This window comes from Carassius carassius, chromosome 8 (genome assembly GCF_963082965.1).
Source record: "Carassius carassius chromosome 8, fCarCar2.1, whole genome shotgun sequence".
Classification (NCBI taxonomy): Eukaryota; Metazoa; Chordata; class Actinopteri; order Cypriniformes; family Cyprinidae; genus Carassius; species Carassius carassius.
In genome coordinates, this window is record NC_081762.1 from 14,163,693 (window position 1) to 14,191,566 (window position 27,874).

The following is a 27,874-nucleotide window of genomic DNA, read 5'->3' on the forward strand; positions in this document are numbered from 1 at the left end:
TTTTTTAATTATGAACTAAAGTGACTTAATCTTGAACTATTCGTTTTTCAACGGATTCCTGAAAAGCGTGACAGATTAGATTATAATGATCACATCACTGAAGTCATAAGCACATGAAAAGGAAGAGTCAAAGACAGTTCTGAAATTTTGAATTTTTTTCATTGTTTTGTTTCAAAATAAAGATCACACATTGTTTAGAGACAATCTACAACTGGAGTTACAAAAAATAGTTGCCCAGGCAGAAAGCACACACAGCATCTGTTACCTATACACATTATGGTTACAAGTGTGCCTGCATAAAGAGAATCATAGGAAATATACACAAGGCTGTTTAAATATACACCAGAGTGTGTTCCAAATCAAAAACCAATGGCCAGTATGTTACAATCACTTACAAGTAGACAAAAGAATGGCAAATCTGTACACGCCTCCGACTCTGACCCGGGGCAGTCGAGCGCGTCAAACACATACACACAAACACGCTTGCTGCTACCTGCCCCGAAGCAAGGGAGGGACTATAAAAGATCTTAAAAAAAGAAAGGGATGAGTGGAGGTGAAAAAGAGGTGGCTGGTGAATGGCTAAAAGCAGAGTGCGCACTTTTCTCTGTTCTTTGTACATCTATGGAGTAATAATTCAAAGGGCTTCAAAACCAAAAAAAAATCTGATATTACAATTTACAATATATAACAACTCATAACTCAGAAACCACAACCAAAGAGGTGAGAATTTACACTGAAATGCACAAGATGTTTTTTTTTGTTTTTTTCTTTCATTTTGTCGTTTTTTTTCTCATACCAAAAAAGAGCTGTAGAAGCGAGTCCACATTTACATTAGCGAAGGTTTACAAATGTACAATTATACAATCAGAAGTATGTATTCACTACAGGGGAAGATTATAGATACAGAGTGGACATCAAAAACCAGAAAAACTACAAAGTTATATATATATTTATATATATATGCAAAGGTCTACACCAAGTATGCACTAAATAGTTTATAGAAGCAAGACCAAAAACGTCTCCCATGCTAAATGTCTGCGTGTTAGCAATCAAGTGTTAGCGATAATGTGCGTGTGTGTTATGAAAGAATATGCGCGTTAGAAAGGTGTTGCGAAGCAATAAAGTGTGTTTGCGCAAGCCTACATGATCGAACGTGGGATAAATCAAATATTCTCTCATTTCATACAGGACCAAAAAAAGACCATCATTTAGGTAGTAGAGTGAAAACAGGAAGAAATGCTAAAAGGGAGAGGAAAAAATAACAACAAAAAGAGGTCACAACAACCCGGGGATGATGCAGTGATGAGAGGAAGGTATCGTCCATTCCACCCCATCCTCCCTACGTCATCGGGTGTGGACAAACACACACACACACACACACACGTGCGCACAGACCGGCATCCTACAGGAGTTATGGGAAGTGTTTACATGATGCCATTAGGGGGTGCACAGAGTGGGCCGAGGTCAACGCCGTTCTTCATGTAGTACTTCTCCAGCTTGGCCAAGATGTGCTTTCCGTAGGTGTATTTCCTCAGCGTCGCAATATGGGGCCGGATCTACACAAAACAACCGACATCCACTGTTCAGTCACAATTCATCGGCACAAACAGGAAGAGAAGACATACTGATAATGAAATAGAAGCCACACCTTGTGCATTACAATCTTGCGTTGTGTCGGCTCAGCCACATCGATCATCTTCTGCACAACATAGTTGGCGTACTGGTCCTTCATCATGGTGTATAAGGCACTGTGCGGCCCGTCTGCCATACTGCACACCTCATCAATCAGCATCGCCCTCTCAGCACGCAACGAGTGGGTCACGCACTTTTCCACCACATTACTGGGAAATAAAACACACAAAGACCCCTGAATAAGACACTTCTTCCTGTGCACCTTTGTGTGGCGGTAGGGATGCGACGATCTATGGGGATTGGCCGATAATCACATTTTATGACTTGATCGGTACTCACTACGCACGTCTGTGGTGCGTTACGACTGCACGGGGACCAGAGCTGATCGCGGCCGCTCTAGTCAGTGTTGCGTTCACACCAGCCAGCCACGGCACATTTCTGAAGTGGCTCTCCACGCTGCTTGGCTAAAAATAGTCTTTTGTGTGTTGTCACAGCGTGGAGAACTGAACAAAATCTTGTCTGAACCATAAGGTATAACGGTAACAATACACTGATCGTGGGCTGCTTTCAAATGAACCTTTATTTATAAAACAATCTTCTTTGGCCATATAAGCCTACTCAAAAGCATTAACACAGGCTTTACTTCTTTCAAACTTTATCTGGAATGTCACCATTTCTGTCAATGTGAACACACACAAATGCAATCATCAGCCTGATGAAAGAAATGCATTTTAAATGTTTTTGTTAATATTTGTATTGTTTATGAATCATTTTATCCACCCACAAATAATCAGAATGCACTTTTTTATTACTCGTCCTGTGGATTGTCTGCAGCGCTCGTGGATATAATCGTGACAAACAATTTTTTTTTTCTTCAGTAGTTTAAATTTTGCCATTTCTTTTTCCTCATCAGTCTTATATTGGACAGTATTAAACCTTATAAGTTACATCAGTCTTCTCCATGTTTGAGTTTAAATGTTTCTATTTTTATGTCCTCTCTCTAACATTGGACAATGTTAAATTAAACCTAATGAGTTGCATCAAACTACTCTAAATAGTTTTTTTGGGGGGGTTTAAATGTTTTTTTTATTAATTTTGTCCTGCTCAGACTTGTATTGGACAATGTTTAAGTTACATCAGACTTCTCAATTTTAGGAGATGAAATGTTAATCTTGTCCTCCACAGTTGGATACTGTTAAAATAAACCTTGTGTGTTGCATAAGAATGCTCCTGATACACATAATATTATGCATAAACCCCATTTTAAAAGCATATAATTTTTGTGATTATTTATATAACATTATTACATGTTATATAAAGCTAGAAACATCAGAATTGGCATTGATATGACTGATCACCATGGCAAGAAATCGGTACTCAGTATTGGCTGCACAAATCCTGATCCCAATGTGGCAGTTTATCTTGCATGTGTAAATGCTTTGTGCGCACCTGGCAAACTTATGCTGGCTGAGCCCCAAAACATTTCCACGGATTTCAGATACAATCTTGCTCTTGTCCTCCGCGCGGCCGTGCTCCAACACGTGCTGAATTACATAATTCCCATACTGATCCTATATGGGAAAGAAGAGGGGGGAGAAAAAAGGTTTTGATAAGAGGAATGAATAAGATCCTGGGTCAGAACAGAAAGAGACTGCTTCTTAAATTACCTGGACCAGCTGCTCGGTGTGTTGATGGATTTCCTCCAGTATCGGTAGAGTCTGCTCAGGCAGGCAGTGCTCCAGAATACGCTGGATCACCCGACAACCATATGGGTGTGTGGACAGAGCAAACACCTGCACAACACACACAGTTATTAGTTAAACATACACAGAGACAAAGGTTTTAAATACACAGCCACGACTGGATGATAAAGCAGTTTGAATAAGAAAATGCATGTTAGTAGACTTTTTCTATCCCCAGGACTCATTTTATAGAAGAACATGGGGCCCATAGACTACTTATTCATTGTTGCAGCCATTTTGGCCAGTGTGGTCCACTGAGGAGGAAACACTGAATTTGACAAGACTGCAGTTATACAAATATTCAACAGGAATTATTTTGAAATACTAAATAAAAAAAGATAGCTTTGTTAAAAAAAAATGCACTAAAGGGATCAGAACCGCCAGTAAATACATTTAAATGCTGTTCTTTTGAACTGTCCATCAAAAAACTGAGAAAAACCTCACTGTTTACACAAAAATATTAAGCAAACATACAGCATTGCCACAGGAATCACATGAATAAAATATATATAAAAAATATATATTTAAACAAAAAAGTAATTGTAAAATTGTAATAATATTTTACAATATTACCATTTTTGATTTTGATCAAACATGTCAGCCTCGGTAAGCATAAGAGACATCTTTCAAAAATAGACAAACAAACAAACAAACAAACAAAACAAACAAAAAAACCTACTGAGTCCAGTTTTGGACAGAATCAAGTCAAGCTTTCTTTACGCACAAAAAAAAACTACATTTATTTTTTTTATAGTATATCATTATAATATTTCAACAAATGTAAAGGGAATTATTAGCCGTTAGTTTTTTTCCATTAGACATGGAGTATTAGTATTTCTTCACTTCACAATTCAGGCCCTCCATAAATAAATCCCAAATATTTCCATGTTTCACACAAACTTCAACACGGTTCTGTAGATTCACACCTGTCCTTTGAAGGCGTCAATGATGAACTGAAGAGCATGAGGCTGGACACACTCAATGCACTTCTGCACCACATGATTGCCATTTTGATCCTTCACACACTTTAAAACATGTCCGTCAAGCTCCCGAACCATCTCATTCTGCGAAAGACACCAACAAATTAGATTCAATTCACACACCTTGTGTAACTTCACCACAGCGATGTGAGCATGCATCCTTTCATAAACTTACAATGACTTGTTGGTCCGAAGGGATAAACTCCAGAGCTTTTTGAATCACTCTGCAGCCATACATCTGCAACGCCAGGGATAAAACATGGCCACGGATCCGCTCAGCCAATGCCAACTTCTGATCGAGACTGCCAAACTAAACACATAAATGGGGATAATTGACATCAGGTACACTCAAACTAAAGTGATGAACTTCGCAACACTGGCACTGTTATTTTCAACCTTTGAAACAACTTGTACTGCATGCACTACTATATAAATAAATGTGACTTGACTTGCACAATGCAGTAGCAAATAAATCAGGTTCAAGTCAGAACTTGCAACCTCCCTGTCCTCGTGTGGTTCATTAGACACTAAATATGATGCATGTACAAACAAAATAGCTTCATATTACCTCAAAGAACTTCTGAATGACATAATTTCCAAACACATCAACCATGAGTTGGTAGGCCGCCTGTAGTATCTCATTGAAGACCAACTGACGTTCTGCAGGACTTGCTCTCTCCAGTTTCAGCTGGATAAACCTGCACACAATCCAATTGGTTTTTAAAACATTTTGGACATTTTATTTATTATTTCAATGGTTATTCAAAGTGGTAACACTGGGGTACTGACTTCCTAAAATTTGTGAACTGTGAAAGACATCTGCTTTACCTGGAGCCATGTTGGTCCTGAGAGAACTCCATGACGTGTCCCGCGATTTCTCTCAGCTGCAGGTTGGGGTAACGGTTGTTTCTGAAGTCCTCAAGCAGACGGCTACGTCCCGATGGCATCACGTCAGACATGCCGTAACGTAGCCGTGATGATGGGAAGAGCTGGCTGCTAGGACTGAAGAGAGACGAGCCAGTGGTAGCACTGCGGTACTTGGCCTCTGCTCCTGGAGCTGCAGAGATGAATCGCCCACTGCCATTGGTCAGTCCACCTGAGGGGGAGGAGCCAGAGGTGGGCATGCATTAGATTACATTTAAGATTTTTGATGAAAAAGGTAACTGAATCATACATACTCACCAAGGTTAAGACTGCTCGAAGATCCATGAGTTGAGAGCGAGGGTGGCGGGGTGAGAGAGTGGGAGGGGCCTTGGTTTGGAAGAGGCATGCCAACTGGGCCAGGGGAGGAGCTAAAGCTGAGGCCATTATAGAAGCCCCCATGGCCAATAGAGGTGAGGCTACTGGGTGTGCGCTTGTACAGATCAGAGCTACCCGTCAGAGAATCTCGACGGGATCCACTGGAACTGGAATTAGCCACTGCAAAACAAAACCATACATAAAATTAAACCAGGGTCAAATTAAACAGATTTTTTAAGTTGCATTAAATGCAAATATCAAACAACATTTGCAGCCCATTTCTGTAATGTGTCTCAATTGAAACTCCTAGGCAGCCTTGGCAACACTGCATATGAAACAACTGTTCAGAAAGATGCAAGTTATTACATTATGATATTATGGAACACTTCTGAAATGCTGATGCACCGAAAAAAAAATTTCTCCAAACTGAAGTTATCATAAATTAAATTCATGTAATAATCAACACTCAAATAAAAACGTTTAACAAATAAAACAAATATTTAAACTGCACACAAGGCACTTTTTCGATCAACTTCCATTGGAAAAGCGCTAATTAAACCAAAACTTTTCCAGATAAATATATTAGGATGCTGAAATGTTGGTGCTCCCCTACCAGGAACGAACATTTAAAAAGCAGAATGGGTCATTTCTGATTTTATGTTGATTTTTCCAGCTGAAGGCAATAGCCCTCGAGCAATATTACAGTGATTTTTATTCTCAACATAACTAAACTTGAGATCACAATACCTGCTGTGCCAAAACCCCCGAGTGCTGCTCCAAGCGTGGCTCCCAGAGAAGAAGATGGGTTGGCATTAAATCCAAGTGAGGTGCTTCCTGGCTGAGCAGAGCCTTGTGAAAATAGTGAAGAGCTCTGTGAGGAGGAGCCTGGGGAGCCACTCCCATAAAAAGAGCTTCCTCCCAAAGCCCCACTCCCTTGCTGCCCAGGAGCCTGCTGGGAACTCAATGCACGGAACGCACCACTTGCTCCACCACCAAGACCGGCATTAGCCCCACCTGCTGAGGCAGCAGCAGCAGCCACTGGAAGAAAAAAAAAAAAGGTAATTCCAATCCAATCCACTTTATTTATATAGCACAATTTAAACAAACAGCAAGGTTACCAAAGTGCTTTACAGAGATAAAAATCTAACAAAAACACACAACATAAATAAAATAGCATCAACAGTAACAGCGACAAAGACCACGACACGTAATTGTTGATATTCAAATACAAGACAACATTTTGAAAAGTTTAATGGTGGTCTGTTGACTCTACAACCTTCATTTGTCATACCTGCTGCTGATGGGCTGATGATAACCGATGCAGGGGCCATAAGTCGAACCGGTCCACCGCGAGCACCTGTATTCACCACAAGTGCCCCTGTCTGGTCATAATACGCAGCTGGAGCCAACATAGGATAACCTGGAAAACAACAAACACATCTGCATCAGACATCATTATGACCTTGAATGTCTGATCTGTTGTAAATGACAAAAGAATTGGGGGGCCTCAAGACTCAACTCAAACTCAGGAGCTGTAAACACAGTTGTGCTAAACATCAGCACACTAACCACATGACTATCGGTGCTGATAAATGCAGTCCATTTACCATTTACCATTATTTTAACAAAAAAAACAAAACAAAAAAACACAACTGAGGTGTAGATTAACAACTGAAATTTCCTTTGCTATTCAGAATTTTATTTTCATGCATCACTTTTCAGGCCAAGAAGTCACAACTTTAAAACTGACTGATTATGAGGTTACACTCTACCTTATCTGGTGCTTTGGCTCGATTTTTGATTTTATATGATTTTAACTAATCAACTCAAAAATGTTTCAAATTAACCCTCTATTTAAAGAAAACTATTTTCAAGTGTTGTCAACACGATGTAAATGTTAAACCGATCCATTAAGTATCTTTGCAGAAAATATGCATGAACTACAACTACATCTTGTAAAAATACATATTTTATGTTTAGATATGAATGAGGAAAATGCTTTAAAAAAAAAACCTAAAAAGTCAAGGTAATTCAAATTCTAAATGACTGAAGATAAAAACCAGTAGACTAATATTATGATCTATAAATGTTCTATAAAACAACAGCAGCTTTCAGCCGGTCACCATGATGCAAACCTGAGACATCAGACATACAGTAGTTACAGGTTTTCTTATTTGCTTGCGCTGCTTTTCTGTTATTTTTTCTTTGCAAACATGGACGTGTTTGACTGTTGTAGTTGCATCAATTGCAGCATCTCATGCATGAAACAGCATTCTAAAAACACAGTGCTCAAGTTAAAAGAAGATCACTCCAAAATTCTTTCATGTTTTTCCTATTCCAATGCCCGCGTTGGATCTTGGTCAATACAAGCGCATTTGGTGTGAATTGCTCCTAGCAATATGAGCATGTCACATTAATTACATGCACCGACATGCGGTTTGGATTGTTCTTTTCTCTTATCCGTTATCACTGGCATATTCTCAAAGTGTCTAATTCTAAAGTTTGGTAATATTTTTATTAAAAAATGGGATTCCTCGATTTCTAAAAAATTAAATTGTGGGAAAACATTAAATTCGAATTAATCAATAAAATCTGAAAAATCACCTAGCCTTAACTCAACTGACAACTTTTATTAAATAGGAATAGCTTCATTGTTAGCACCCGTTTAAAAAAGACATATCAATAGTGCTTTACCAGGTACGCCTGCTGCCAGCCCCTGCCCAAACGCCAAGGCAGAATTCACAGCTGCTGCAGCTACAAGCTGCTCTGTCTGCTGACTTTGCTGTCCTTGACTGGGAGTCATAGGTCGTTGGTTTCCACCTGCACGCATCACCTGGAGCAAACAGATGATCAATGATTGGTGGATGAGTTCAATGCATGCATGTTGCGACTTACATACTACAGAGATCTGGTTGGCTGAACACTTACCTGCTGTTGGTTCTGCTGGTTCTGTGCTGCTGACTGCTGGTTGGCCGAGTTGGAGGGGTTGGCAGCCTGTTGTTGGAAGAGGTTGGCAGGATACACGCCCCATGGAGTCACACCATAGTACTGAGGGGGCATCACTGCTGGACCTGAAATACACAAACATGCACGTCATCTCTAAGATGAAGGGCCAAAGCACACTGTTTTTCAGAGCAGGCTCAGGGGCTTTGATGTACACGGGACGGTGAGTCGGCAGCCATTTCCTTTGCACTCTGCTTTAGGAGCATCAAAGCAGATGTGTGTGTGGCTTTATCAAGCAGACTGCCTCAATTCTAGAGCTAAATCTCAAGCCCTTGGAGGATGCAGTCCAAACCCTCAGCCACCATGAGAACACTTCTCATCCACTCCAGACTGTGACTGCTCGGTAGAGAACCCTGTAGCAACAGACCAATCCTGCCACAGAAACCAAGTGGAATGCAGTCCACATTTCTGTAATGTCATCATACAAGCACAAAGAAATTTGCTGCACCAAGACACTTTCATTATCAGGCCACTTTCAAATTTAAAACATTTGTACATTTGCATACTGAATGTGGCATTGGTACACATTTAATATCCATTTACACCACCATTCAAAACCTTGTGGTCAGTAAAAAAATTATTATTATTATTTTTTTTTTTAATAACTTTATTCAGCAAGGATGGCTGATTGGTCAACTGTAGAGTATACATTTTGTAATATTGGTACAGTGTTTTTCTTGTTGCTTAGACCATGTTGTAATAATATAAAAATACCACGCAATTTATTTAACAAGCAAAAATATTTAAATCACAAAATAAATCCCAATAGAGTGATTAGAACCTCAAAGAGAAGCAAACAATATATTATACCTTACTTTACTGGGCTCATTAACATCATTTTATACTTACACCAGAGATATCTTGAAACACAAACTAAACATATTACATATTAGGGGTAGAGTGATCACAAGAAAGTGCCATCACTTTAAGAGAATGCACTGATACACAGTACGTTCAGCTGGCTGTGTCTGCTATAGGATACTCACCAAGACGGGCATTTTGACAATTTTTGTGTGAATTTGTCCATTTAAAGAACTAAATATTTGTGCAAGTTCACATGTTTCGGATGAGCGCGCACACAGATCCCAAATGTCAACCATGAGCTCTCACCTAGAGTGGCAGCAGCAGCGAGGCCGGCAGCATATGGATCAGTGCCAGGCGGAGCAGCGCTGATGATGTATGGATTCGGTACAAATGCAGCTGGGGCCAAACCTAACACACAACCAATAAGAAACCAAGTTAAATAAAACACCTGAAACTTTTGTCCACTACGTCTGGACACTCATATCTACAGTCAAACTCACCGATGTGTTGTTGTTGAGCTGCGGCGAGGGCATACTGCTGCTGCTGGGCCGCGGTGAGCTGCTGTACAGCCAAAGCACTGGGCCTCTGGAACAGCTGCAATACATAATGCTTTTAACAAGCATGAAATTTATACTAAACATTTGCATTTGTTTACATTCATAAATGCACAAGTATATGCAAATATGGCTAATAATTACTTTTCCAGAATAACTTCTAGAGAGACTGAACGATATTGTGACATTACTTCAAACAAAGGTTTTCAAAGTTAGCCTTCACATGTGTAGCCTTTGATGGCAATTAACTCAACACAAATATTAATACACACACAAGCTTTCATTATAATTATTTTACTCCAATTACAGACTTGATTGTTGAAAGTGCTAGCAGCTTCAGATATTCACCTGCTGAGGGGAATTGTAGTCAAACAGGCTGACAGTAGCAGCTGTAGAGTCAAGAGGCAGCTGGCCTCCAGTGTAATCTGCAAACTGTAAAGTCTCCATGGAAACAGATTCCATGGGGTCCAGGGTCACATTTTGGGTTTCGATATTTGAGAACTCCTCTGCTGGTTTTGGCCCTGCACCTCCAGCCATTTCTGGCCCACCCAACTCCACCTCTGGACCAGTCGGAGGGCAGTTACCAGGAACACGGCTGGGTGAGAAACAAACGAGAGGTCTGTCTTCAATACAATTTAGAAATAATGAAAGCTATGTATGGAAAGCAACACAAACAGAACTTTTAAAAGTTTAAGGTCGATAGGATTACATTTTACAAGTCTCTTATGCTCAAATCAAGGTGAATCTATTTGAACAAAAATGCCATAAAAACAGCAATATTGTGAAATATCACTACAATTTATAATAACAGTATGTTATTTTAATATATTGATTTAAAATTGAATGCATTTATGTTAATTTAAATATTTTACCACATAATAAATGTCTTCATTGTCACCTGTGATCAATTTAATGCATCCTTATTTAATAAAAGCATTAATTTCTTTAAAATTATAATACAGATACTTTTTTTAAAATGGTGTTTACCTAAAATCCTTAACATCAACATCTAGTCCATTCTGATTGGGCAGTCCATTGGGGTTATCCAAAACATCCGGCTCTGTCTCCTTAAGTTCCATCCGCTCAGGATCAAAGGTTGTTTTGGGTTTTTGCTCTACCCTTTTGTCAGGGTCATCTGCCTCTGACTCCCTAGGACCCTAAGTGAAACAGAAAGGGAGATTGAAGCGGAAATAAGGACTTGAGCTGCCAATATTTACTAGCCCTATTATACAAACCCATAGGATTTTTTTAAAGTTTGGAATAACAAAATGGTAGAAAATAATGCATTTTCAGTTTTAGGTGAACTATTCTTAAACAGAATCATAATAAAGAATGAGAAGAATGTTTTGATGTTGAAAGAAACTCACAAAGGCTCCTTTGCGCAGACACGAATCCATTTTTTCAGCAGGGGAGGAGCTAAGAACATACTCCACCATGGAGACGCCTAATCCGCCACTCTCAGAACGTGGCGACAGCACAGATCCGGCCTCTCCGACGCCATGGAAGCCCTGGCCTGGTCGGCGCTGCACCATGATTGGCTGGGACACTGAGTGATCTAGAGAGAAAAAAAAAAAAAGGGCATTAGAAAGAATAATAATAAATATGTAAATACAACCATTGCATCTTAATCTCACACTTACCAGAAGCTCCCCAAGCGCTGTCTCTCCACTGGTCGAGAAAGATCCCTTTTGGTCCATCTTTCCCTGAATCATCACTTTCCCAAAACTTCTTCCCAGTAAGGAGCTGCTGCAGGATGGGATCATCAGACAGAAATATTAATACATAACAAGTGCGAAAAACAAAGCATCAGGCAGAAGATGAGGAAGGTAAAGACTCTCACCTCTCCCATAGCTCGGCCCTCTAGTGCAAGTGCCTGGAAGTCATGGTTAAGTTCATCCATTGATCGTACCTGTTTTAAAAGTTATACAATTATTTTAAGATTCAATTTGATACCTGTAAAAAAGAGGTGGTTTTCTGGTCACTAACTTCTACCTGGTTGTCTCCATGAATGTTGTCACCAGTCGGCCAGCGGTGTTTGCAATTGTTGTAGCCTGGCTGCTCGCCATGTTGCCGTTGGAAGAAGTAATCCACCATGGCGTCATCTTGAGAGCGCCCCGCTCCCTGCGTGGGGGGAGGGGCCTGAGGAGAAGGGCCAGGTTGGGGGGTGTGGCCCGCAGCACTCAGCACCACAGGCATGCTGGGTAATGGCCTGTCAGGGGGAGGCAGTCTCAGGTGGGGGCTGAACGAATCCTGCCAGAGCACAGCTTTCCTCTTCAACACACACGCTACGCTCATTCCACCAGAGACTGTAACAAAAGAACAAACAAAACACCATTAACCCCAAAGGCATCTGGGATTACTTTGCACTTAAAGCGTATTTGGTTACCATTTTACCACACCTGTATATCTCAAAGCAAGCTGAGAATGAGAAAGCTCACAAATATTGCCAATCAATAATCAACGGCAAGATCAAAAGCAGCTTCACTTATTTTATAGAAATTAATCCTAAATGGATGTGAATAGTAAAAAACAGCACACTAAATCAGAGATACAAAATCAATTGAATAGATTCCAGGAAAGACAACATAAAATAAAATCCCTGACCCATGAATATATAGGGCGATGGAAGAGAAGACACATACAGTCTGGGCTAGAATGAGGTCAATTCAATCCATCAGTGTGAGAGTCAGCGTTGGGCTGGAAGTGCTCATTACTACATTGCACACACTTGTTGAGGCTCAGAGCAGAAGTTGTTGTTCTAGTTAATCAAGCAGAGCGGGCCTGTCAAAATGAGTCATTTCATTCTCAGTCAAATGTGCATCTGATACCATTGTCACAAAATGACTTTGACATACTGAGAAAGTCAAGAGTAGAAACAATGGAGGAATTTCCACTAGAACAAATTTTCCTGATGAGAAAAAGGTCAGTTTGTAGTTTGATAAATATACTCTTTGAATAGTGAACTTAAATGGTTCATTACATTCACAGCATTCAAAAAATTTAATAAGTGTCATATTACTAAATACACTGATAAAGTATGAGCATTGTAATTCAAGGTACAAAACGTTTTACTTCTGACGGTGTCTTAAGTTAACAAAAAAACGAAACTTGCTCCACTGATCTGAAAATCCGTTCCACTTTATCTTTAGAACTTCAAAGCAGTATCACCATTTCTCTTAAAAGTGATACTAGGGGTAGAGGTCTTCACAGTGCACCCAAGACCCGTCAAGTTCTATATTTTAAATGATCAGCCGGGTCCGGGTCGGGTCCGAATCTATTACCTCGGGTCCCGGGTCTGTTTAACATTGTGTGTAATACCCGTGCGATCGGAGTCATCGGAAACGGAGAACACCCGGCCGTGATCAAAGACTGTCTGTGTTTTTTGTAACTTGCAACTAGTAAAATTAGGAAAAGATAAGAGTGAGCCAAAAAAAAAAAGTGATCTCTCTCTCTCTCAGAAGCAGAGCGCGCAGACTCAGAGTTAATACAAGTGCACGCACGGTATTAATGCTTGCAGATAGGGCTGCAACTAACGATTATTTTGATAATCGATTAATCTGTCGATTATTTTTATGATTAATCGGTTTATGTACTTATATTTTAGTTTTTTCCATTTTTTCCCCCAAGTAAATTATTAATAAATGGTCTTTATCATTCAGCATAGATTTAAGAGATTTTAACCATTTTGCACTGTCATATCCTCATCAAAAATATACCTGGAGTTGTTTTATTGTGTTAGTAATCCTTTGTCGAACTCTTCTGCAATCAGAACACTGACCCATACTCTAGCAAATTTCACAAGGAGATTTAAAATAATGTTTTCACCATGGCAGTCCTTAGAGCTCCTAAAGTAGTTTAACATCCTGAACAAAGCTTATTAAGGAATCTTTCAGAACATATTTTCACGAAGAATAAGGATAAAACAGAATAAAATTGCAGTGCATTGTATTTTATTATTTACTGGGAAAAAGCTTTATAGCTTTTGCTGTGAAATTGTAAACAATCCTTCAAAAAAAAGTGCCAATGGCATGAAACCTGAATGGAACTCACAATTTAAATTAAAATCCATCAGAAGGTTGTCCAGAAAAAAAAATAGGACACACACAAAAAACCTGCTGTGTGAAAAAGAGCAGTGAATAATACTTAGAAAAAAAAGTGCATTTCAAATATCTACATTTACCTCTCTCATTCAGTCATAATTAGGCTGCACGACTGAATTTTGAACTGGTAAACGACAAACTGATCACAGAACATGTTTGTAAAGCTTTAAATGTTAACTGTTAAAAAGCAATGTTATCAGCTTTTACGACTAAACATTTGCAAACAACATTGTACTGGAGAATCTGCACAAATGAAAGTCTTAGGGGCAGTTCACAAATCGCGCCTAAAAACGCGTGGAAAACGCTAGGCGCACCGCTTTCTCCTTCTTTCCAAAGCGCTCGGGCAGAAGCGCCCCTGAGGCGTCTGCCTTTGCTAAGCAACCATGACGTGCTCTCTCCTTGAAGACGCGGAAATTTCAGCAAAGGAGAAATGGATTTGTAGCTCAAAAAAATCGCTTGCAGTAGCTCTGCTACTAAATTTATTTCAAAATGGAAATCCATATACAACTATGATCAGCTGTTCCTTTCATCTTGACTGAGCTTTTAACGTTGTTACGTTAGTTCTTGTCACATGACCCGCGGTGCCGTTGCGGCATTCTGAAAAGTTTAAATGTTTTTAACTCGATGCGGTGCGGTGTTGGAAATAACGAACTTGAGCGCGCAAAAGACGCGATATGTGAACGTCCCCTTAAACAGTGCAGTAGTGCAGAGTTTACAGGTTACTCTTCTTTTTTAAAGGCTCAATGTAAAGTACTCCCACATCACACTGAATGCTGCAGACATAGACATCATATGATTTCTATGGCTGCAGAGACGCTGTTCGGGAAGCACGTGACATAAAACAAGGCCAGCTATTGGCTATTCGCTACTTCTCCTGTTGTACTGGCTGAGTAAAACCTCCGATGGCTCATTACTGCCACACTTTGGTCACCGCAGATTTGAAATATGCACGAAATGAGCCGCTTACGGCAAATAAAAGTTATTTAGCAACGAATCGATGACTAAATTAGTTGACAACTATTTTAATAATCGATTTTAATTGATTAAATCGATTCGTTGTTTCAGCTCTACTTGCAGACATGACACACTCATATTTAATATATTTCAAATCAGCAACACAATCTGAGGTGAATTGTCACATGAATGTTTTCTATGATGCTCAAATTGCGTTAAAGCATTTTAGGTTGATACAGCTAGCACGCATGTGCAGTCTCGAGCTCATTTCATGTTTCTATGGCAAACAGTGAGGGACACTTCGACCGCCAAACCGCGTTTTACATTTTCTCCCATTTTTATAATATTATAAATGAACCGTTTAATCTTAAAGTTTTAGTGGTCAGATTCAGACTCGATGCAGAGCAGAGAGCACAGAGATCCGATGATAGCAAATAAATAACGTCAGCGGCCATGGCATTGCACGAGCGATCGTTATTATAGTTCAAAAGGGCAAACAGTCAAAGTTATTATGTGAATTAACTCGAGTCAGAATGTACATGTGCATTTGTCATCCGTCACCATGACATCAAGAGGACTTTTGAAGCTGAAATAATGAGTGGATTAAGCTTGGACTTGGTATAACGAGAGGAATAACATGAATAACTTTCTTGTCGGAGGATTGTAATGCATCACAGGCAGTCAGGTAGAGAGACTATGGCTCCTTAAATTAGGTAAGACAAAAAGCTGTATTTTTCGCAACAGGTTTATTGACTTGTAATAGCAATTTATGGTAGAATATGTGACAGTCGGGTCAAGTCGGGTCAGTGTCTTCCCGACGGGTTCGGGTCCAGCTTTCAAATAATATACGGGTCCAGGTCGGTTCGGTGTAGTACATTACGGGTCTCTTTCGGGTTCGGGCACAAATATTTGGACCCGTGAAGACCTCTAACTAGGGGTGGGCGTAGGGCTGGGCGATATATCAAAAATTAGCGATAAAATCGGAATAATTTTGACGACGATGTACAATTTTAATATATTGGGAATATCGAATATTTCAAATTCAAGCATACTTTCCCAAAAGAACGCGCCGAATGTCAACAAAGGAGCCTGTAACTGCTGACTGCTCTACGCCTCTCTACTACGAGAGCTTTAATGATAGTGGTTGCCAGATAACAAGAGTTTAAATCTCCCAATCAGAGCTCCACTGTTACAAGGATACATTTTCTGCCCGGTGTTTGCTTATTTTAAGCAATGTGGCAACCATGCACACGTGCTCACTCCTCATTGCGGAAGAGCCGCTGACGATAATCTGCAAACACTAACAAGCTGGAATTGAGCGATCTAATGAAAGCGTCGTTCAGCCGGTCTGTGTTCTGTCGTGAGATCTCAACTGTATTGTTTGCATTTGTGATCGCAAAATAAATGCACTTACTCGACCGCTGATGTTTGAATAGAGAAACATAGGCTATGGCCATTTGGAATTACTATTGGGGAATTTCACTGATATGTTTACCAGTTTCCATAATATAGACAGAGAATGCAAAAGTCTTTGGTATTCATTTATATATATTTATATATAAGAAATAGCTATGTGCTTCAGCAACTAGCTCCCCATCTAAGAGGGTTTTTAGTGTCAGTAGGAACATAGTTTCATGCCACAGAGCTTCTCTTAAAACCACAGACAGTTGACAGACTTGTGTTCTTATCTTAAAAACTTGTTAAAAAAATTAAAATAAAATACTTATCCTAGTTGCATAGTTTAAATTGTGAATTGCATGCACTAAAAAGTTGACAGAATGCACTTTCTGTAACTGTTACTTAATTTGCACTGCTTCAGTTACATATAGGCCTACATGTATTCATTTAATAAAAAGCAGTAAGTGATCTCTTGGTCTAGATTTTTTAACTGCTTAAATAGCTGTTTAATCTAAATAGTTTTTTTTTTAATGGGCAAAAGAAAATCATGTTTTATTTTTTATTATTTAAATGCAAATGCAAACTAGGGATGGGACGATTTTATTGATAACCGTGATAAAATGTGCTGAAGGTTAGTAATATCGTTTAAAAATGAATTATCATTAAAACCGTGTTTGATTATCGCGGTTTTAATAACTCACTATTAAATCATGTCCAGCCAGCAACAGTCTGACGCAAGCGCAGCGCACAATGTTTTTTTTGTTTTTTTTCGAGAAGGAATGGCGAAAGTCAGTGACTTTTCTATGCTTTTCTATGCTTCTACACTTTTCATTGTAAGGAAGGAAATGCCACAGAATTTAATCTTTCTTTAAATTAAGTGCATAGAGTTGCTTGTTTTATTCGTTGTTTGTTGATTATTAAATATAAAACTTGCTGAAATGTTTTCAGTGTGAGCATCAACTATTTTTGAACACTTTCATCTCGTTTCAACAAAACCGTGATAATATTGATAATCGTGATAATTTTAGTCACTATAATCGTGATATTAAATTTTCATACCGTCCCATCCCTAATGCAAACATATCGAGATATATATAGAATATCGTAAAAATTGACAATACCGAGATATAATTTTTTTTTGTATATATGATATGAGCTAAAATTCATATCACAATATTGTACACTGTCCAGGCAATATATATATATATATATATATATATATATATATATATATATATATATATATATATATATATATAAATAAATAAATATTTTAACCTTATATAACTAGAAAAAGTGAGGGATTGGCCGTAGACCTGACATGTTTTTTTTTATTGTGCCATTGACAAATTCCGTGACTGTCCATATTAAAATGTAAGTTTCATTTTTATGACTGGATTTTGAGATTCTGTCTGCGTTTTCTGCTTCGCGGAAATCATAGCGCTGTATGCGTCAAGATCCGGGTTGACCAGGCATTTAAATTTTTTTTTAGTACCGACTTGGTACCAAAGTACTGGGTCTTTTGACAACACTAGTCCCTAGGCCTGTTGCGATAGTCGATAAATCAATTAAATCGCACACACACAAAAAAAAAAGACCTCGATAATTTTTTTCGCCACAATTTATTTTTTGAATTTTTATTCAAAACATGTAACGTCATGATGTGGGGCTAGTCTGGAGCACAGCCTATGGACAGAGTGCTGCAAAATACTCTCACCGATGGCACAGATGTCCCGGGAATAAAGAGATAACGCTAAAGTGGCCAGCTTTGGGAAGCGCCTTTCATTTGCTAGTGGATGTTTGCGTCGCAAGTGATATTGCATTGTACTTGCACTACTGCTTTATTTTAATACTGCGTAGCATATTTTGCAAGTAACTCCGTTGCCCTTTCTGTTGAAATGGGCCTACTTTTCGCTCGCTTCATTTGTCTTGCTTAGGGCTGTTACGGTGGCGGATTTTTGACCCCGCGGTAGTCATGGACCAGCAACCGCCGGTGGCACGGTGTTCATAAAAAAAAAATGCGCGCTTCCTTTGTGCGTATCCTTTCATATCAAACTGCGAAATAAACTATGTGCAAGCAGTGTTGTGGTCAGTTAATTCATGGAATTACCAAAAAAGGTGATTAAAGCTGACTTAAACTGTGCATGCATGTAATACATTTTATATATATTATATACAGGATATATTTATATATATGCACGTCTATGAAATCAGACCAGCACTGTCTCATTCTCATTCTCACTCATCTTACACATCCTATTTAACTCGTCAGTTCGTGTTTATTTGAGCACTTCTGTCAGTGAACGCCACCTGCAAAACACTAAAATAAATATCAAAGAAACAATACAGTTAAACAAGAAAGTAGCCTAAATAAGCACTCTAACAGACGCAAGCGACGCAGAGTGACAAAATACTCATTACAATCAGTGATGCTACACTGGATGCTGCATGACAAGACATGATAAATCCCATCCGGTCTGTGAGATACTGACACAGAGTTCAAACGTCCTGTATAGACACAGACTAAACCTGTCGCAACGCGGTTGTGTTGCGTCTGGTCTACTTTTCCACCACCAAGCGAGCTCATTAACTCCTCATCTGCATGTGCTTTCTTTGAAATAGGAATCGTTGCCATATTTCTTTTTACCATCTTTTATTTATCCCCGTCTCGTTTGTATTTGGCCAGTTTGGAGAAAGCCTCAACAAACCTGAGCCAAGCCAGTGTTTGCGAACACGAGAACTTGTGCAAACGCTGATGGGTGACATGAATGCAGATGACTCCAGATCGGCGATGTGGTAATTGGTGGTAATATCACACCACTATTACAGTTATTACACTTATACAAAACTTTGTATTATGCTTGCTATAGAGTTTGTGACGTCATGTGCACTACCGCCGGTGGCAGTAGACAAGCGTGATAGCAACCGACCACCGCGGTGACGCGGTTGTCACGGCAACCGTCACAGCCCTAGTCTTGCTCAGCTAAATATGTCTGTAAGCGTGTGGTTGCGTGCGTCAACGCTCCCAGTGAGTTAACACACACTCACACTCACACACACCTACACACACAGCATGCGCGTCGTTTTCTCCTTTCCAAAGCGCTCAGGCAGTTGCGCTCCTGAGGCATCAGTCGCTGCTAAGCATCCATCAGCTGCGATCACAGTTACAACAAGGACATTCCAGTAATGGATTTTCACCACCGTAAAACCCTTGCTGTAACTCTGCTACAAAATTTATTTAAGAAGAAAAGTGATAAACTCTGCAGTGTTTGGGTCCACCCCATTTTTCAAAAACAACAGGGAATTTCACCCCGAAGGAAGCTGATTGAGTTGGTTCTTGTCACATGACCTGCAATGCGCTTGCGTCATTCTGGACAGCTGAGATGTTTTTAACTAGATGTGGTGCGGATGCACCTTGAAAAACGAGCGTGTCGCACCGCGTTTCTTCCATTATGAGAGTGCATACCGCTCTTCCATATTTGAAATAACGAACTTGAGCGACCAAAAGATGTGATATGTGAACGGCACCCCTTCATCGGTCAAAATGTTTACTTTCAGTTAACGGTTAAACGGTCAATAAGAGCTTCCCTAACTGGCATATAAACAATAAAACATACAAAATTAATTAATTTTAAGCCACACAAAGCCAACATTTATGGTATTTCTTGCTCTAAATCTGCCATTAAATAAAATATATGTATTGATCTTTGAAAAGATGTGCCTGCGTTATTATACCATTAACATTATATTAGTTGAAACTGGTCTTAGAACGACAATATTATCATTTATCGCGATAATTTCTTGGACAATTTAATTTTTTTTCCATTTCACCTTGCCTGTAATGCCTGAGCAGCATTTGTTGTGAGCACAGCGATTATTTGATTACAGCCGTTACTGGGGAAACCTCTCTCTCTCGCGCGCGCTCTACAAGTGCCTCCTGCTGGCAGAGAATGGTTTTGCACATATCCCGCCACAAATAAAGAGTAAGGCTGTCGGAAACTCCATATTTTGTTATGAATATTCTTAAATATTTAAATTTGAATGTCGAATTGAAATAAACAGTTGTTAAAGCAGTTAATCATTAGCATAAGCACAGCTAATGCTAATATAAGCATTAGAATGAAATTTCTTTATGAACTATTTAATGCTCCTATAACTTTTATAAGGATAAAAAAAAAAAAAAAACAGGAGAACATGATATTTACTATTTTTACACACCAGAGTCTATTAAATGAATTTTAAATCTAAAATATGCATGTTAGAGAATGTTCAGATGGTTAACATTGTTTGTCATATCAGTCAGAAAATACGGAGAACCGGGGATTTTCACTGGTATTGGTACAGAACACTGACATTTTGATACCGTGACAACCCTGTAACTAAAGGTAATCAATGTTTTTCTAAGGCAAAAATCATGTTATCATTTAGGCCAAGTGCAATGCAAGGAAGACACTAATCAGGGGAAAAATAAAAATAAATCTAAAACAGCAACTACCTATTTACAAAAATAAATAAAATAATTATATTATATATGTCCTGAGTAGGTGAATAAACCGCTGTTTATCATGGATAACACAGGGTTTTTGCAAAAAATTCCTACCACAGCAACTCTTGCCAAAAGATGTGCAATAACAATAAAAAAATGTTCCTCATGGCACAGTTTCACTTGTTTTCTACATATTTCTGCTTGCAAGGAAATTACAGTTGTCCCATTTCTCTCTAAATGGTGACATAAGTCAGCCATCAATAATATGAAAAACACTGCCCTTCCATTTCAGTATTTCTCCTTATTAAACAAAGACACAGAGTTAAATTAAATGAGCAGTCACACATCATGTGGATATGTAAGACAGGCTCCAACTAATTTAACAAAATTATTCAACCAATGAAATTACAACTGACCTTGTTTTATGACTAATTTTAACACCTGTTTGTTTACCCAATGAAAGAGGACAGAGAAACTATTTGGGTAAAATAAACTATAATAAACTCAAAATATTAATTGTCATGTTTAATCCTATTGCTATAAATACCCTAATAAAAGAGTAACGAGAGCATTTCTGGTTTCAGAGAAACAGTTTTGAACACATAGAAAAGAGGCCACATCAGTTTTTCTCCTTCTCTCACATCTAAAATCTAACCAATCTTTTTGAGAGATATGTAGATGCAGGCCATCACAAGCAGCAAACTAATCCCAACAGCAAAATCCGGAGATTGGTATAATCTCGCCCTAAAATGGTGCAGGGGTGTTGACAGCACTGGGGTTAAATTACGTCACACAGATACTTCTGGAAATAAGAGACAGAGCCTTTTTAGAGCTGCTTTTTAGGAGATTAAGTGTATTTCATAACCACCTTTCATAAGTTCAGCAAGTGTCTCACTCAGTTGAAATATTCACTAGGTACTGAAGCTTTCATACAAACACGCGTGTTTTAGCATTAAATTAAACTGGGGTTCATCACTGGTAGGAAGAAAGCAGAAGAATTTGGATGTATATTTAGAATATGCAATACAAATTTGAACGTTATTGTAATGCTGGTGAAAGCATACTGAAGCAACAAATGTTAAAAGAGTTTAACAACAAACAACCAACATTTTAAAACACACTATCATTTAACCATAAACTGTTTGAAAGGACCACAGATTTGCTGTTAGCTCCATTAGTACCAGAGGTTTTGGAAGCTGGCACACCAACTGGCTAGAAGATAATTTACTGGGTCAAAATTTCCCAACTTAAACCGTGACTAAGATAAGTCTGACCAGTCATCCAACTTGAAAGAATGGCTGGATTTTTAAAACAACCTGGATAAACGGCCAGTTGCCCATGAAAATGCAAAACAATTTTCAGAGCCAAATTCCTGACTATTCCATTAAGTTCCCGTTTTAAAATCTCACACAAAAGGTTATACAATGGAAATATCTGTATTTAATAGGGATGCACCGAATATTCGGCCACCGAAGATTTTCGGCCGAAAATGGCCCAAAAGAGCATTTTCGGTTTTTGGCCGAAAGACTTATCACCGAAACAACACGGCCGAAATGTTGTGATGATGACGCAAACAGAAACCGCGACCTGAACGTGCACCTGCATAGCGCAGACCACGAGCTCCCCGCGACATTCACTTCACACCAGTGAGAACATTCTCTCTCTTCTTATTCCTTTATTCGCAGCACTAAAGCGTCTCCTAACAAAGAGATTGAGACGGACCACGAAGTGAGAACAAAGAAAGGTACAGTCTTATAGAGTCTGTTAGCACACGTCTCACTGAGATCTTTTCGGATCCTCTGCACTTCATCGCGAATGTGCTTTATCCGCGTTATAAAGATCATTACTTGGATGCGGAAATAAGGCAGCGCGCACGAGAAGCGCCAAGCGCAGGAGACAGATCAGAGCGCGGAAAAAAGACTCGTCTCTTGGCATTCACCCTCGTTGTCTGATATTTTCAGTGAAATTCTGCAAGAAAGTGCCTCAAATAATAATACATTGGCTATTGTTCTAGTTCTTAGGCTACTATATATGTGACATTTTATTTACAGTAGCCTATATATATATATATATATATATATATACACACACACACACACATATATATATACATATACATACATAATATCAGATTGTAGCCATATTTCTGCTAGATTTTCTGCTAGATTTCTGCTTTAATTTGATAAAACAAATTATTTATGCCCTGCCCCTATTTAAATACACTCTCTCAAATATTTCTCAAATGTCAGGCAGATGACAAGCTCAACTGCTCAACAGCTAGATGGTTATCTGTCTGAAGTCCCCATCCCCAGAAGTGATAACAGTCTTGCCTACTGGAGAAGTAATGTACTTTCTAGTCCTACAGAGAACAATTTCAAATGCACTTGACCTAAATGCACTTTGTTTTTATGAGAGAACAGTTCATTTTAAAACCTTTCTGCAGGCCAGTAGGCCTGTACATTATTATTTAATATTCACATGAGTGGGATACATTTTTAGTTTGAATTTTATTTTATACTGTGCATTGTTGCAATGTGCTTAATAAATATTGCATAATTTGTAATTATGTATTTTTATGTTTTTTATAATTTATGTAATTGTAATTATCTTTGAAACTTTAATATTAATTTATGCAATTGCAATGTCTTAATTTTAGTAAAGTTAGTACATGGTCATAGCAATAAATGCAATGGAATAATTGGCATAATTTCTTTCGGTGTTTCGGTTTCGGTTTTCGGCCTTGGTTTTCTCTTTTTCGGTTTTCGGTTTCGGTCAAGAATTTTCATTTTGGTGCATCACTAGTATTTAACATCAAATAAAATATTAAGATTTAATAAAATAGTGATCAACACCAGCATCACTATCAATGAAATAGGCTAGACCTCTTACAAATTGGATGTAGGCATACAAAAGCCATAAAACATTCTTTAACTAAAAATATTAGAACTAATTTAAATGAGTAATATAAAACTGGAGCACTGGATAGGTAATGTCCACTCCAAACACATAAACCAAACCCCTATTTCAGCTCTCTAGCCATCTACCTACCAGTTACCATATATATTTTAAAAGTCTGCTCTCTTATTTGTCCCTTGGAACATTAAACGCTGTAACTGCAACGCAGATAGACTATACACCTGCCCAAGATCCCCATTAGGTGTAATTCTGTACACATAGATGAAGCAATGCCCTGAGCTTCAAATCAAGACAGTACACGGTGAAGCAACACACTGTTCAGACAGACTGAGATAACCGTGTGCACAGCACTCTAGTACCAAAGAGGCCCTCTGCATCAGAACAAAATTCATCCCACACCTATTTTCAATGACAAACACGGTCCAATAAACCAGCAAATTAGGTGTGGCAGGTCAAAACTATGAGTCAAATAATTTTTTTTGACATGACAGGTTGAACCCTATGGAGAATCTAGCACAGGACAGCTTTGAACCACACACTCATAGCAATTTGCAACTATTTTACATTTTGGCTAATTGGTGGCTTAATTGTACGAATTGGAACACACTTGTTTTGTATATACTCTGCTAATGCCCTACTGACAGTTAGGTTCAGGGAAGGACCGTCATACTTACGTTTTTTTCCATATTGAAGCACAAAAACATACAAGATAATCACCTAGCAAAACAATATTGCTTCCATGAGATGAGGTTGGTTTCATGATTTAACCTAGAATCATCAATTTCTAAAAGATTTAAGCTTAACATTTATAATATAATCAACTTGTTGACTTCTAAGCCAGTGGTTATTAACTGGAATGTGACAGTCTCAAAAATGTCTGCGTACACACTAAACCACAGAAACAGACTCAAAACTATGTAGTTTACATGCCAGACTAGTGTTGGGCGATATGGTCATTTTTCAAATCGTCATATCGTCAGCCTGTGAGATCGACGATACACAATATTATCGTGCATGGGTGGAGCAAGAGAGAGACTCTGTTCTCGTCATAGCATAACTATTTGGTGTTTTAAACAGCGCAGGTGCACGAGAGAGAGCCTATGGAAACAACAATAATCAAAAAAATATATTTTCTCAGTTAGTGAGGGCTCGTTTAAAATACTGCACATATATAGTTCAGATTACTTGTTAAAGTGCAATGAAATACCTTATATCTGGAGACGGTGTACGTCTGTTTGTGGATGGAGACTTTGTAACGGCCAAAACTATGTATTTTGCACACATCACATTATAGTGCGGTGTGCATGAAAATAATAACAGGGCAGCAGAGCGAACTTTTTATCCATAGTGGTTCTCACGTAGTCCTTCTACGTTATCACCACATAGTGTGCGTTATAAGTTAAGTGATCAGTCTTTAAGAGAAGGACTACGTGAGAACCACTATGGATGATAAGTTCGCTCTGCCGTCTTGTTATTATTTTGTCTTTATTTGTAACGCAAAGAAAGAGTTAATCTCCTTCTTGAAGAGCGCGTTGCCATGTACCAGCCATTAAATGTGTGGGACACCAACTCCTCATTTTCTATCTCTTTCATTTCATGGATATAACGCATTTCTGAAAAATTGCGGTTTCAGGCTACCAAAATGCCAGATCCATCGGGACAAAACGCAGATACCATATAAAATTTTTACATATATAGCTAAATGCATGTCTGTGTGGATGGGGCCTAAATGCAATTAAATTCAACTAGCTTTTTAAGGCAGCACAAAAAAGTGAAAACTGTTCCCATATATTGTGTTGCTGATGTCAATCAAATTCTACTGCAATCTGGCACAAATTAATGCGTTACTTGGTAGAAACGAGATGTAAAACAAGTTAATATGATATGCCCTCATCCTCAAACAACATAAACAAAACAATGCAAGGTACAAGAAAATATGACTGACTACATAAAATTGGTTATATTGGGTCATCCAAAGGGACATTTGGGTTCTGAAGGAAAACCAGTTGAAAACCATTGATCTAGGCTTCACAACACCTGCATATGGAAGAAATACACTCAACTCCCACACTTGTGACTTGGTGGAAAGAAGTAAAATCCCACCATGAGAGCTACAGAAATTCCCTAAGTGCAGGATCACAACCAAAACTCCCCTTCACATTCATCACACACCTCCTTATTAGCCTCTCTATTGAACCTGACAAACATCTTTTCTCTGATACTCACATTCCAGGTATAGAGTGCAATGGTTAGTTTCAAGAAGTAAAAACCCCATTCATTTTCTCTTAAATGGGCGATTGTGAACTGCACTGTTTGTTCACTTCACTGGTTTGCACTCTATCTGCCATATGCCTTGCGCCGCTTTAACTTTATTTTTATTTTTTTAACATGCCCTTATTGTATAGTTGTATTTTATATTTGATCTAGATTTTTAGGCTCTACTGTTAGTGTTATCTGTATGCACTGAGGGTCTGAGAGTAACGCAATTTCGATTCTCTGTATGTATGTACTGTACATGTGGAAGAATTGAAAATAAAGCAGACTTGACTTTCTGCATTAGGTAACTGATTTTTAACAATAACATCCAAACCAATAAAGGCAGGCCTACTTTGAGCTATGAGGTTGGTAAATGCTGTTATAGCCATTATCCTGTACTTTTACACCTTACTTCATAAATAATCATGGTTAACAACAGGAATCCTGGCAAGAAACCAAATAACCCATGATTATGAAAAAATCTCCACCAATCAGAATCAAAACAACAAAAAATCCCTTTAGCACCCACCTACTCCCATGAAGCACTGCGGTTTTGCATATATTTTATATATATATATATATATATATATAAACCACATATTTTTTCAGCATCTTTAAATCAATAGTTTTACATTTCTCCTTTTTTTAATTAAATTATTCATGGCATAGGGATTAGATAGTTCTTTCCCTCTGTTGTCTTGTTTTTATTATTCAAATTTCTTTGGCTTCAAATCAAAACTTGAAGTAACTTGAAGACTTTTTTCATCTCAATGGGAAAAAAATTACAGTAAGGCCGCTGAAAAAGTGGGTGGACACGGTTGTTCCTAATATTGACATTGTCTGTGTATCTTAAGATATAAAACTGCCTGCATAGAGCAGTGCAGGCGTACATGACGCGTAAAACAGTTTTTAGACACAGCCATTGTCCTCGTAGATTACATGCTCTTTACAGTCTCCTGCTAACTGATCAGGTTCGCCATTACATGGCCCAAGCGCCAGAGACACCCGGAAACAAGTGCTCCTGAGCTCGGGCGGCTGCATGCACACCTCCCGGAAGTGATACCGTAGAGATATCGTAACTGGTTGCCCATGACCAAAGCATGCGTTTGCCTCACGATAACACAAACAGGTAACAAAAGACGTGCGCCTTTGTCCATTAGCAGACCACAGCAGGAGGAAGGAGAGCGTCACCCGTCACTAACGCTGTACGTGAACCCGCTGACAGCAGACGGCCGTGAAATAGACGCGTTTATGTGAATTGTCACCCATTAATTCACGACAAGGGAATCGGTGAGGGGCGGAACTGTCTGGCAAGGCTTTGATGAAACGTTGTAAGGACTGTTACACGGTCTAAACGATTAAATAATGCTGGTTTCCAACGGAAACCGACACAAACGGGTATGTGAAACTTACGAACCGGTACCTGGGAGTCCGCGGGACGGCTCTGCGCTATTCTACAGGTCCTCTTCACGTTAACAAAAGGCCCGGGACAGGAAGAGCACTACAGCAGGAGGAAGACCGGGGAGAGGAGGGGAAGCCACTGCCTTACAACAAAGCCCTCAAAATCACTCGTTACACCTCATAACGCCTAAATATAAACGCGCAATAAGCTAAAACGGTTCCGGATGAAAGGTCTGTATCGGAAAAGAGAGCTACTCACAGGTGGAGGATGCGGATGGTGACGGATTTCAGCCCCGGTTTGCAGCAGCTCCCTAGCTTTCACACCGACAACATGGCGGCTCGATCCAAGCAGACGCGCGCGGGGCATCATGGGTAGAATGAGAAGGAGCGCGTGCGGTTCATTGCGCCA

The 27,874-nt window shown here is 39.0% G+C and overlaps 1 protein-coding gene and 1 non-coding gene across 4 annotated transcripts; both read right to left on the reverse strand.

The window, feature by feature from the left end:
• Positions 1-137: 137 nt before the first annotated feature.
• On the reverse strand, positions 138-27,864 carry pum1 (pumilio RNA-binding family member 1). Of its 3 annotated transcripts, none has more exons than XM_059556287.1 (22): positions 27,725-27,864; positions 11,947-12,260; positions 11,795-11,863; positions 11,595-11,697; positions 11,322-11,509; positions 10,942-11,111; positions 10,303-10,549; positions 9,901-9,994; positions 9,707-9,808; positions 8,522-8,664; positions 8,288-8,426; positions 6,885-7,013; positions 6,341-6,631; positions 5,537-5,773; positions 5,183-5,450; positions 4,923-5,052; positions 4,530-4,664; positions 4,301-4,438; positions 3,300-3,425; positions 3,082-3,203; positions 1,649-1,841; positions 138-1,556 (listed from the first exon to the last, which is right to left on the reverse strand). In XM_059556287.1, the coding sequence occupies exons 2-22, from the start codon at positions 12,247-12,249 to the stop codon at positions 1,425-1,427; spliced, it is 3,459 nt and encodes a 1,152-aa protein (XP_059412270.1). In that variant the 5' UTR covers positions 12,250-12,260; positions 27,725-27,864; the 3' UTR covers positions 138-1,424. The 3 variants fall into 3 exon arrangements, with proteins under 3 accessions (XP_059412270.1, XP_059412269.1, XP_059412268.1); XM_059556286.1 differs by having other exon boundaries at positions 11,595-11,700; XM_059556285.1 differs by having other exon boundaries at positions 9,901-10,009; positions 11,595-11,700.
• LOC132146144 (small nucleolar RNA SNORA5) lies at positions 3,524-3,662 on the reverse strand. The gene has a single exon (XR_009434885.1). It is a non-coding gene; the product is annotated as a small nucleolar RNA SNORA5 (small nucleolar RNA).
• Positions 27,865-27,874: the final 10 nt, after the last annotated feature.

Excerpts from the sequence above, each read along its gene's own strand:
- pum1 (XM_059556285.1), bottom strand. The coding sequence starts at position 12,249 with ATGAGCGTAGCGTGTGTGTTGAAGAGGAAAGCTGTGCTCTGGCAGGAT. Across the intron at positions 11,864-11,946 it reads ACATTCATGGAGACAACCAG|GTACGATCAATGGATGAACT; the intron begins GTAGAAGTTAGT and ends CTTTTAAAACAG. Across the intron at positions 4,665-4,922 it reads TCATTCAGAAGTTCTTTGAG|TTTGGCAGTCTCGATCAGAA; the intron begins GTAATATGAAGC and ends TTATGTGTTTAG.